Source organism: Pagrus major, chromosome 12, assembly GCF_040436345.1.
Source record: "Pagrus major chromosome 12, Pma_NU_1.0".
NCBI lineage: Eukaryota > Metazoa > Chordata > Actinopteri > Spariformes > Sparidae > Pagrus > Pagrus major.
This window is the reverse complement of record NC_133226.1, coordinates 4,512,759-4,526,356: the sequence shown is the minus strand read 5'-3', so window position 1 is coordinate 4,526,356 and position 13,598 is coordinate 4,512,759. Positions and strand designations below refer to the sequence as shown.

At 39.9% G+C, this 13,598-nt stretch overlaps 1 protein-coding gene across 2 annotated transcripts in view; it reads right to left on the bottom strand.

The window, feature by feature from the left end:
* Positions 1-13,598, bottom strand: part of wdr7 (WD repeat domain 7) — a 126,267-nt gene that overhangs the window by 24,620 nt on the left and 88,049 nt on the right. For both annotated transcript variants that reach the window (XM_073477943.1, XM_073477944.1), the window contains exon 24: positions 5,959-6,145. In XM_073477943.1, coding sequence (XP_073334044.1) covers positions 5,959-6,145 — 187 coding nt within the window. The remainder of the gene's footprint in view (positions 1-5,958; positions 6,146-13,598) is intronic.

Sequence of the window (13,598 nt, the reverse complement as noted above, 5' to 3'; positions counted from 1 at the left end):
TTTTTTCAGTATCAAGATTAAACAAGTAGTTTATGGACTGAGAGACAGCTCACAGACCTCCTGCATTTCTTCATTATTGATTGATATTTATGAGTTTCTGACATTTGGTGTTATTAAATAAAACCTTTCAGTGTCTAATAACAACCATAAATTTAATGACAGGTCTGAGACCCAAACACACACACGGCTCAAAACAGACGACACTAGTTTATTTCTGAGAAGTGACCTGTAGTTTTCTTATTATGTTTATCTGTGTTGAAACATCCTGTTGAGTTCTTGCGTCAACATCCATGGTGACAACAACATGTACTTATCTCCATACGACACAAACACACAGAGATTACAGAAACATTGATTTACCTCTGCATGACAAATGCAATCTTTCAAAAACACACTGTGACAAAGAACACGATGTAAAAAGATGTAGTTATCCCTGCATGTCAAATAAATACTGTATTCTCTATCTCACATAAACATATTAAAAGATGCATTTATCTCTGCGGTGGCGACTACAGACATATCACACATTTTGATCAGATGAGAACAGAGAGGGAAACATTGACAGGTCAGCAAGAGGCCTTTAAATTCCAGTTCACTGTAATTGATGAAAGTTTTGAAAGTTTCACAGGGCCTTTATCTGCAGTTTTCTTATTTGCATGTTTACATTTTTCAATTTTCACTGAAAATGGACATGAAGTATATTTTAACCTTAATCTTCATTAATCTAATATTTGCAAAAAGAAAAATATTCAATCAAACTTAGTAGTAATAGTAATTAGGAGTGAGTGAGAAGAGTCAAATAAACTATTTAACATTTTCTGAGAATGAGATGAGAGGACCAGTCAGAAAATGTCATGTCTGTCAGGACATGGTTAGCCTAGCTTAGCATATAGACTGGAAGCAGGGGAAAACAGCTAGCCTTGCTCTGTCCAAAGTAGAGTTGTTCCGATTCCGATTCCCGTATCGGAAATGCGGCCGAACTCACAAGATCCGTGAGTAAGTTTTAAGTAAATAATTTATTCCTAGATTTATTTAAGTCGCTGTTGCACTACAATTGGAATCTGTTCTACTGAAAAAGTGGCCACACTTTAACAAGGAATTGGTATTTATTCCTAGATTTCTTCATTAGTTCTTTTTCCATTATGACCGATGTGTCAAAATAGATAATGAAAGAATGTTGTATGGCAATCATTCTCTGCAAGGTTTTACCTGAGCCAGGCCAACAACAATGACAGCAATCATATCACATCCATACAGGGCCAGTAGGATATACAGCTGTTAAAAGCTGTTTTTTTTTTAAGATGCACTGGTATCGGATCGGTACTAGGTATCGGAATCGGTATCGGGAAGGGTCGGAACATCTCTAGTCCAAATGAAAAACCACCAACCAACACCTTCTAAACTGACTAATTTACACATTGCATCTTGTTTGTTTAATGCAGAAATGTAATGACAAGATGTTTTTACATGCTGGGACTATTTCTTGACAAGCAGTACTTCCTCAACCTGCTCAGTACCTCTGTGCAGCGTTCCTGGCTATAGTGCGAGTTGCAAAACTGGCAACTACCCCAGGGCCATGATCCTAGGAGGCCTAACGGCTCCAGGTTCATTGTGTATTCATTTGTTCGAGATTACCTAACACTGAGGTTTTTTAGAGGGGCCCAGTGTCAAAATGTAATTTTTATACATAAAAGTCTAATTTGTATATAATCACATTAAACATGCCAGTCTGCCACTACATTCACATCACGAGGTACTTCTTGAAAACCCTGTGTTGCAGGTGAAAGACACACACACAAACACACGGTGCAGGTTGGAAAAGGTACAATTTCTATTTTTTTTCCAGCTTGTGTTCCTGAAAGTGTAAAATGTGTAAGTCATCAACACCAGGAGCTTTTTTCAAATCCCTGCCTATTGAAAGGGGATTATCACACACACACACAGCTCTGCAAGGAGTGTATTGACGACTGGTTGGGTGTATAATGGACAAAGAGCCTCACTGAAAGTCAGCTGCATGGAAATAGAAGGGTGTGTGCATGTGTGTGTGTGTGTGTGTGTGTGTGTGTATATATATATATGTGTGTGTGTGTGTGTGTGTGTGTGTGTGTGTGTGTGTGTGTGTGTGTGTGTGTGTGTGTGTGTTTGTCTGTCTGAAGAAAGAGCAGGAGAAGCTGAACTTGTGTGTCATCACTGTACAGCTCCAGTGCTGTTTTCTTTATCCTTTTTTGTTCATCTAGTCTTTATAAATACACTGCTGATCAGATTAACAGTGTGTTTTGGAAGGGGGCAGAAAGGGAAGTGACAGACCAAAGAGCCAATCTTCAACAAGAAGCTGTGCAGAGATGGTATGGTTGCAGCAGGTTTTCAGGAGGGATCCTCACTTGTTTGTGGAGCCCAGCACCAGAAACATGCAATGGGCTTTGGATGTGCTCAAAAGGAATGCAAAGAAATCGTCATATTATCAAAATCACAATATGGCCATGTGCAATATCTAAATCATAGAAGCTGCAGCGTTTTGATAAAGGTAAAATATGTGACAAAACAGCAATATAGTGAAGTACCGTTCAAAGCCCAATAAATGTCACATCATCATGATTTTAATAGGTTTGAAAAAAAATTAAACTGTGATGCAAAAATAATTATTCTCATTAATCGTGAATAATAATAATAATAATAAACATAATAATAACCACTGTAATATCTGTAATAATTGCAATATTATGTTTTAACCATATCATGCAGCCCTAATGCAAAGCACATATTTTTTTCCCCCATGAATTTGACCTGTTTGTGCAGTGCAGCCAACAATATAGCAACAATCAACCTTGTGTGTCTAGAGTGTATCGTTTGTGTTGAGCTCAGAATCCGACTCATCTCAGAGCTCAGCTATGTATTCATCTCTCTGCATGTTCAGAGGTCATAATATTCCTCGATACATGTGCGCATTGTTAACTTAAATACACAGTATGTAATTCCTGCCACTAGTGGTCTCTCAACACAAACTAAATAAAAGACAGGAGAAGAGGTAACATGGGATCGTAGGGGTTTTCAACCACCATTGCTGATGAAAATCTATCTGACGTGAAATGGACATGGTAACGTTTTGAACTTTTATTCGTGTTACGTTGAGTCATGTTCGCTGACTTCCTTCCTCACTCTGACTCTCTCCTGGGAGTTATAGCAACAGGCTATCAAATGAAACACACCATTACCTTGAGTAAAGTGAAGTACAGATTTCTCTGAGTTTGAACAGTGTTTGAAACCATCTAGCCATTTTTAGACATTTTTATCTGGGAATCTGTGCTGCCTAGTGTTATAATCATGTCTATTTGCGCCCACTCGCCTCTTCCTTTTGACGTTGCATGCAGATGTCACTCATCTAAAATCAGCTCTGCATTCTTTCTGAACACACCTTCAAGCTTCATGTGTATGTGAAGTTACCTATTTTCTGTCTACAGAATAAAGCAGTGTGACTCATGTTTAACTCCTGCCTGAACATTATAATCAACTTATAATCAACAAGTTTGTCTACATTATCAATAAAAAATTGAATTTGACCACTGCTCAACACTATTTGTACACTAATCATTCATTTCAACATTATTACTATTATTATTAGTAGAAGCAGTAACAGTTGTGGTGTTTCAGATGGACTTACACATAATCTAATGGCCAGAAAAGTGTAAACTGTTTGTCCACCATAACTTTGTGATCGGCACTATGATCGCAGTCTTTGTTTCTGACTCTGTTCATGTTCTCTTCACTTTCTATTCTACTAAAAATGTATTCCACTAAAATTGAATTGTGTTGTTTTCTCTTCTACACACACACACACACACACACACACACACACACACAGTAGCAGCAGACATATCTATACTCATTTAACTAGACTGACCCAGCTCCAGTTTCAGCCTTAATAGGATCAACTCATGTTGGCCAGTTGGATTTCAGCAGGGAGGAACACGCACACGCACACGCACACGCACACGCACACACACACACACACACACACACACACACACGGTGCTTTGTACCATACATGAGAAGATGCCACTGAATTACCTTTTCTGTATGACCTCTGACCTTCACTAATACAAAATGCTGCATTCACTTAACCACAACCACCACTACAACTGTATGAAGGAACCTCTGACCTCCTCTCTGCTGGTGGTCATGTTGATGGTGCAGGAAGTAAAGCAGATTCTGCTGCTGTCAACATCTGTGATCAACACCAACTTCTCGTGTGAAATACTGAATAATTTATCTCTTTAGGCCTCCGAAAAAGCCTTCAAAAGCACCTGTCTGAGGCGGAAGAATCTGTGTGACTTGAGGTCACAAGTAGAATCTTTATTTTATTTTATTTAAAGCTGCAACAGACCAGAGAGGTTGGAAACCATTGCACTATATAAACTTGTATCTCATTAGAGGGAAGGTGATCCCTTCATTAAAATCTAAACAGTTCATCCTCTGAAGAGCAGGAAGACAATCACACAACTGGTGTTCTGGATGGACATTTTTAAGCACCACTCTAGCAGCGGTGTGGCAGGATCATGATGTCACATGAACACAGTCAAACACACATGCACACAGACAGAGGACTCACATGTCAGAGCAACACAGACATCGCTACATCATCATAATGTCCTGCAATCAGATTACAACCTGGTTTCCATAACTCAGTGTGTTAGCTCTATAATGCCTGAGGGTTTCTGTATGTGTGTGAGTGCAATGTTTGTATAAGCAGATATCTTTCTGCATCACTTGAATCTATAAGTCGGCTTTGTTTTTATGTATCCAGAGCTGTTATTTTGTTAAGTATTCTGGGGCAACTCAAGGCTTTTAGGTCTCCGTATGCCAACCGTTAGAAAGACAGACCAGTTTAAGGGCACAGACACACCAAACCGACATCAAAGGACTAGCAGCCAAGAACTTTTCTGTGTCTCGGCCAAAAACCTGCACTTGAACACACTGCAAAGACTTAAGCGGACAGCCAATTAGCTTCTAAGTTCTGCGCCTAGATGAGAGGTAATAACTCTCCATACCAGCAGGTAGCTTCTGTGCAGACATGCAAGCTGTTGTTATGTAATATAAAGCAATTATGCAATATAAAGCAGTGTATTGTTACACTAGTTTCACTAACATTGCCGTGAAATCTTAAATACTACATTAAACTCCAGGGGCTTCCCCTTTACTTATTCTTTTTCACTTCTTGTTCACTGATTTGCTTAGCTGAACAGCCAATCGGAGTGATTTCTCTAACCAACAGGCTATACTGCTGATCCTACTTGTTCAGTTGGCTGAAAAGGGCCACAGGTGCTTACTGACAGCCCCGACATGGTGTGTCAGGGTCCTAACATTTACCTTTCTATTACAGACCTGAGACTTGTTCAGGCATCTTCTCATTCTAAAGTCAGGTTAGATCTAGATTGCTTGAACTATTGTTTTAGTGGCATTTAATGACCTCATTTCAACATATAGCAGGTCACACAGGATCTCTTGGACGTACGCTAGAAGCAAAATTTAAAATTAATTCTTGTCAACAACATTGAATGTTTGTTTCTACCTACAACATTCTGATTTCTAACATATCAGGGTCCGACATAACGCATGGTCAGATGCCAGTGAAAGCTTACGCAGGGCAAGTTGTTTGGCTAGCAACTGGCCAAAATTATGTAAAAAAAGAGTTATTTTCATTTTTTGACTGCTGTGCCAGTGAAAATATACAAAGGGCCGGTAAAACACTGATCTACTGGCCAAGTGGGCCAGTGGGGAAAAAATGTTTACGTTGAACCCTGCATATGTATTTCCATAGGTGCTCCTATTGGTTTTCTTTATATATTCAGGAAAGGAGTTTATTTAAAAATGATCTGTCTTAAGACATGAAACAGATCATGTTTGTCATGTATCAATAACAGCAACATTTGACTTTGTGTGTGTTCGTGCCAGTGGACTCACTTGGCAAGCTGCTTTTCGGCGTCGGCGCAGAGCTCCAGCAATCCCATGAGCACTGCTGACACGTCCATATATGGCTCCCAGACGGTGAAGCCTCGGCCAATCAGATCAATGGCGGTGCGGCGGATGGTGCTGTGGGGAGGCAGCTTAGGGCTGGGGGGCTGCAGCAGCAGGAAGGTCAACGCCTTACCTGCAAAGAGTGGAAACAGTAGAATCAGAGCGAAGTAGAACAGTGTCTGGGGGGAGGGGCTGTCTGAAAACAGCAGAAGTTCGATGTTACTCTGTGGAAGTCGAACCTTGAACAATGCAACAGCGCATTTTATGTGACTAATTCAGCACTAATTTCACTATTTCTTTCCTTTCTTTTTGTTTCAGGGATGAATAAAAAGAGAATTATGATGTAAATGTACCACAGGTAGCTAAACAGCTAATTTGCATTCTCAAGACTTTTAACACATTATGATTAAAGCCCCATGACCACATCAGGACTATGTGACTTCAATGTGGAAGTGATGAGTCAGAGCCACGCCCACCACAGCCACAACATGGACGCTATTTGAAACAAAGCAATGTCCATAAAGATATGTCACACACACACACACACACACATGCACGCACACATGCACGCACAAACGCACACACACTGAGAGGATAAAGACAGCGGGCAGGAAGGAGGTCACTTCATAGCTGACCTGACATTTGAGCCAGTCTCTGTGGGGACAGACTGACCATTAAGACTCTAGAAAATATCCCCATCCCTCAATAACACCCCTCCCCCAAACACATACACACACATGCACCCCCCTTCCCCCCAGGTTTCTGTCTGTCTCTCTCTGCCCGTCTCACCCACTGGAGCCTGAGGTCCAGAGCTTTTAGCAGATTCTTTGCAAAGTGCTTCAAAAAGATAAAGTCTGAGGAAAATCAAGACAGCGAGAGGCAGATTAAACATCTGGTATCTGGTTTTGGAAAGGCTGACAGAAAATCATATGCATGTCTTGTTGCTATGGCTCTTTTAATTTCCTTTTAAATTCAGCTACCATAAATTTTCTGGTTTGTTAACCTATTCATGTGTCGTATTACTGTAGCAGAAAGTTCTCTCAACATTAGCATCAGGGAGCTCTTTTCTTCTCCACTCACAGATCAATACAGTTCATTGTATTTTCACTTGAAATGTAAATGCTGAACAATCGTAATATGAAGAAACGTATAATATAAAACAGATCATTTACTTTAAGTATTTATAATCCTATGGTGGCTTCAAAGGTCCTCCTGTCTCCAGACACACACAGCTAATCTCATCATCTTGATCTCCTGGCATTTCATCATCAGCCCGCCTTAAATGGCAAACCTCCTTCTTTATTGGTTTATATCTACACACACAGGAATGGGGCTATGAAAGCTCTAGCTAGAGGCTAAACATGTTAGCATCCCTTAGTACTACTGTTATAATATATACAGGCAGCGACAGATAGAGCGCTAACTGTATTAGCATTGTTATGCTACGTCGTTATGGGCGACGTTAAGTGTAAGAGATGGACATCTGTGCTAACGTTGTTAGCAGTTATTTTATGTCTGCTGGAGTCAAACATGCAGAGTAGGTGTGTTGTGACTGAATCAGTGATAGGACGCTGAACTTTGACCCTCAGCTGGTGATCAACAAACACCAGCAAGAGCTGAAATCAATCATGTTTTTGTTGCATACATCAATATACATACAAACAGATTATAAATATCAGCAGTGATCCAGGGTTGAATGAACTTTAACCTCTTGTTAGTAATTATAACAAATCATCAAGAACACCAACAGAAATCAATGACACTCTGTTATATTATTCCTTTATGCTTTTCCCACCTTATTCTCTTCAAATGTGCACCAGTTTGATTCTTATTACTATCAAATACACCCTGGTTTTGTATTTTAACACCCTTATTACTGTAGTAACTTCAACGTTGATGGGCTGCATGTTTTGTGTAGCAGCAAAGTTTCTGCCAACCACAGACTTTTGATTCCCAGTGGTAGTAACTTTTCTTTTCTGGTGTGTAATGACCGTTTCTTATACGACTTTTCCATACATGTGCTGGCTTGGTTTGACTCGGCATGTCAGCTCACCATGGCAGGGATTTGCATCTCCATTACAATAGAACTACCCACTTGTGTGTCTAATTCCCCTTTTCCACTGGTCAAAAACCCCACTTAAACCCGCAAAGATCGGGCTTTTGTGTGCAATGGGAATGTGTAAACTCTGCATTTACACCCAGGTGAATTGACTCTGCAGTAGACCCGGGTTTTTATCACCTCGGCTCGGCTTTGAACTAAACGTAAGACCCTCGTGAACATGGCACATTATCACCATCCGGTGGTGGCGCATAAATAAGAAAGGAATTCGGGATGCAGTCTATTCGAGGACGTTTTATTACTGGACACTGTGTTGGAGGTGGAGCCCCGTTCATTCCTATGAAAGCTGCTCAGTGGTGTGTAGAAGCCAGAAAAGCTCGACTTCCCATCTATGAAAATAACTGGATTGCTGACCGAGCTGGCTAACTTCCAGTTTAGCGCCCAGCTAACTTGAAGGGAGATGAAATAATTTAATCGTGTGGCTCTTCTGGGCTTTCCAAATATAATTGGACCGATGGTTCAAATTATGATAAAGAAATGAGTCATTTCGCGGGGGTTTTATAGACGCTTCTTTCAGGCTGCCTTGCCTGCGGGAAGTGGGAATGAGGTCAATAGGTGAGTTTTAGCCGGTGTAATTTGTAACAAGACACTTTCTGATGTATTTGTGCCCGTCTGTGATTTATGGCTGATACATTTTTAATCGGTTAAATTTGTAATGGTGATTAATCGATTAATTATTAATCAATAAACATCCCTACATCAAATTAAAATCATTGTTCTGAAAACAACATCCCATAAGTATAGTCCCCTCCAAACTATTGGAAGAGTGAGGCCAGTTCCTTTATTTTGGCTGTACACTGAAAACATTTGGGTTTGACATCAAAAGATGAAGGCCTTGCTGTTCCAATAGTTTTGGAGGGGACTGTATATGTCCTTTTGCTTTTATAAAGAATTCAAACAGTTTGTTATTCACATTTTTCCCCCCTGTAATAATAACTGATATTGTATTATATTTATTTTCTGAATTTTTATGATTTTAAATTACTACTACATAAAAAAAAAGGTACTCACTGTGAATAGGGGAAATAATAAAAAAAAATGAAAATAGTCATTTTTAAAATGTTAACAACTTCAGTAGGAGCCTATGGGCTTAGGGCTGAGAGCCACAGATGGGGTAGGGAGGTCAGAAAGCGTTGAGAGACGGACTGACACATTGTTTTGGTCTTTTTAGCTGACAATAAGAATAACATAGAACAACACCATCTTTATGCTAATAACCAATAAAAACAAATATGTTCCCTGATCTAAATATTAAAAAAAACAAAATAAAGACACTGTAAGCTCTGCCTGTGGTGTATAGAATATGCTGAAAGCCATTTGCAAACTTAACTGTTACCATTGTTTAAAATAAACTGATAATCAATAAGCAAACTGGGTAGGTGACTGTGTGGGAGGACGGAGGGGGGGCAGTATGATTTAGGGGTCATAGGACAAAAGGTCAGCAGTCAAATTCAAACCCCTGACATTGTTAATATGTGTGCACATGCTCTTCACTGTGAACCAGTGGACCTCCCCAACACAGAACAGGCCTCAGAGGTCATGAGGTCAAAGTTCAATGCTGTGGGCACTGACAGTGACTGTGGGTGGGCAGGTGTGTGTGATGTGTGTGTGTATTATGAACCTGATAGAGGTTTAATCTGACTTTTTTTCCCCTGGACAATTAAAAGATAGCCGTTAACAATCAGTGCTTTAATTGGCTGGATCGAGATTTAAGATTTACAGGCCCTCCCCTCTAGGTAGCAGGAAGTCAGAGAGGTCCAAACTCAGGTCCATTTTTCACCGCGGACATCTTTGTTTAAAGGCAGGCCCGTACCCAAATGAACCAATAGCTATTGACAAAGCTTCAGTTGGCCATAATGAGCTGTTAGTTAGAGCAGTAAACATGTCACATTAACACTGAGAGGGTGATTAGAGCAGAGGAGGGGATGCAGGATGCAGGAATAAAGGAAGGAGGGATGTAGGGAGTGTGAAATAGTGACAGATTGGTGACGTCTAAAGTTTACCAGGCCGAGTCGACCACTAACAGGCTTTCTACTTTCTTTCCTCCATTTGCCCTGCCTACCCCCCCTTTCTCTCTCTCTTCCCCTGCTTGAGCTTAAATGAGAGGTGAAGGTAAATCAATGTTGGGGACTTGGTTAGTGGATGAGAGCCAGATCAGACTGGCTGCAGAGAGAGGGAGAGAGAAGGAAAAAAAAAACGATTCAAAAAGAGGAAAGAATGAGAGCCAGATAGTGAGGGAGAGGTGCTGTGGCTATTGTAAATATCTACGTATATGATAAAAATAGAATTTGAAAATACTGGTAAAAGTGTTGGTCAACAACCTCTGCATACATGAAGAATATCTGTCCACCATTAACAAATGAGGCAAATAGCAAGCTGGCTAGTTCAGCTGGCTATTGTATTGTCTAGCACAAATATGTTACTGGCTAACTAGCATGTTGGCAGTTAGATTGCCATATATAGTAGTTTGCCAACTAATCCTGCAAGCAGTCACTACTTCACCTTGCTTCCAGCATCGCCTAAATTGGGAGGACATGCTAATGACTTCAGTATGCCATTTTCCATTAGTCCTCGTGTGGTGTTAGTCAATGTTAAGTTGAAGATGTGGCTAGTACTAAACTGTTTACAAAGTTAATAATCATTAAAAAACTAATACTGATAATCAATGTCAGCCACATATTTAGCTATGGTAGCCTAACTATTATTATGTTTAACAATCAGCTGATCATTAGTAAGCGTAAAAAATTTTGCTAAGAAAATACTGATACCAACCCTAAAAAGTTTATAACCACTACTACGGACAAAAACTTGCATCATTAAACCTAAAAGAAGAAGTCAATATCACAACATTTTGCCAGCAAACATCACTAAATTGAGAAATTTCTTGAAAAATACCAAATTTGGGAGACAAAAATGTAACTAATTATTATTATAGGTTATTTGTTTAGTTGGTAACGATAAGGTAATTGGTTACTTAAAAGTACATGTTGAGAAACATCTCAGCCATGTCGTCTGTCCCAGAATGACAATAACCAAGTTTCTATCCAAGAGATTTCCAGACAATTGGCAAAACAATATGCAAAGGAATGTGTGAACCCCTGCACTGTTGTTGTAATATTAGGATTTGTTTCATCAAGATAAACAGCAGGTGGTGCTAATTCTCCAGTCATGTATTATTCAACCATTACAAAAGAAGAGGCCACAACATAATAAGGTGATTAAAGAGCAGGGAGAGAAACTTCAAATGAATGGAAACAATGGAGATAGACATTTCTGTTTGTTTCCTGTATTAATTTGAGGAAGGTTACAATCTCCTCATCGCTCTACACAGATCTGATGTTTTTTTTCTCCAATGAAGCAGAAGCCTTGGTGGATGCTTAGCTCGCATACTTGATGAACCATGATGTAGTCACTAAGTTTATTTCTACTGACCTTAATGACATATTTTTACTTTTATTCCCCGAAATTCTGACGTTTCCTCTCAGATTCTTTTATACACATATTGAAAATGTGCATAAAACCAGTTGGATTAAAATGCACTTTGTGATATCTTAAATCCTTGAAGGTTAATAGAACTGCCGATGGAGTAGCCTTGATGTGTATGACTGAATTCAGTGCATTAATATTGCTTTGCCTAAAAAAAGGCTTGATGTTTCACAGATTAAAAATAAAGAGATTGGTTTGGCTAATCCACAGCTGAGAGAGTTTCCATCACCGGCGTGTCCCTGTTCAGTTTTCTATGATATTAAATAAAACTCAATTAGCAATCAGCTCTCATGAATGTTTTAAAATGCCACCGTTTACAGTGAATGGGGCTACAGAAGAGACTGGAGGTATTTTGACATTTACTGTGAGTGTTATTGTCCAGAGATGGTACACTGATGAACAGTTTGTCTTTTTTATCTTGTCCAACCAAATCCTCCCTTCCCTCTGTCATCATCTGTCCTTCCTTCCTTCCTTCCTTCCTTCCTTCCTTCCTTCCTTAAGCTCCATCTCCCCCTCCATCTTCCCTACATTTTCCTCCTCGCCATATGAAAACATCAATCTATACTCTGCTGTATAGACTACTGTACCCTCCCTCTCTCTCTGGGAGGACAGCTCTCATTCATCACACACGCAGAGCTGTACGCCAACAACACCAATCCATCTTTCAATTTCATAACAGAGAGAAGGGGGAGATGGAAAGTGGAAGGAGGGAGAAAAACAACAGACTGAATGAGAGCTGGAAAAAGAGTGAAAGGAAGAGGAGGACAAAACGGAGGAAGAGGCAGGAATGAAACCAGCATAACACTTGAGAAATCATAAAAATGCCCGCCGCCTTGTGCTTTTTACAGTCATCTTTAATCATCTGCTTTTGCTTTTTATTAAGTGATAACATGTTTTAAAGGGTTCAGTCTCACTGTGGGGTCAGTCATAAGAGCAGCCTCCTGTCCTGACTGTCCTCCAAGAGAAGCGACATCACATGAAATGCATCAGTCGTTTGATCAAATGCCTAACTAAATACGACCTGTGTTTACGTTAAAGTGACAATAGCCCTTTTTATACTACCTGTTCAAGGTTGGAATGTGGGCATGATCTCGTCATGTTGGTGCTGTTCCTCGAACATCATTATTCATGTTGCTCCAGGACCATTACTGCAAATGACCAACCATGCTTTTGTAATGTTATAACTTAGCAACTCAGGGGAAAAGGCCAGAAAAATACGCACAAGGCAAGAAGCTATCCTTTCAAACATGTGGTTAACGAATCAATTTGAACCCAAACCCTGTTTTCTTAAATCTAACCAAGTATTGTTCCTTAAACGTAACCAAACAGCGACAGAAAACTGCAAAGAAACAGAAAATAACAAGCGAACTTAGTGTAAAAATAATAAACAGCATAATAACATGTTCCAAATGCGATACGACCCCAGTCTCCTGAGTGCAAGTCCTGCACTTAAATGTTAAATGTAACAATTTTTAGCCATTTACATGTACTAATCACTTTTCCCTTGGCCATATGTTAGTGGACTTTAACAGGTCGGATTTTGCGCAACTGATGTGACTTTCTGCACGTTCTTGAGTTTCTCGTCTAAGCACTTCTCTCTCCACTCCGCTAAGAGAGAGCAATAGTAGCTAATGTTAATTTAGAAATGGAGTCCCTTGAACACATTCAGCCAAAACAGCTTGCTCCAGCTACTGACTTCATTGCTTTTTCGTAAGTTGAAATGATGGTCCTTTATGATGTTCCAGGAGCAACACCAACACAGACATATCAGATACACTGGAATGCTGAGCTGTTATTCCACCTTGCTGTTCTGTATAAAATGTACAAAGATGGATTGGGGAGGTCACTGTTGTTCTGCCACTATGGCGCCAACACAGGTAGTCACAGAGCCAAATCAACGGCTATGTAAAAATAGTGAGTCAATGAGCCAGTGAACGAGACAGGACTATTAACTGTTTGATAACTTGTTACCTGCAACAGG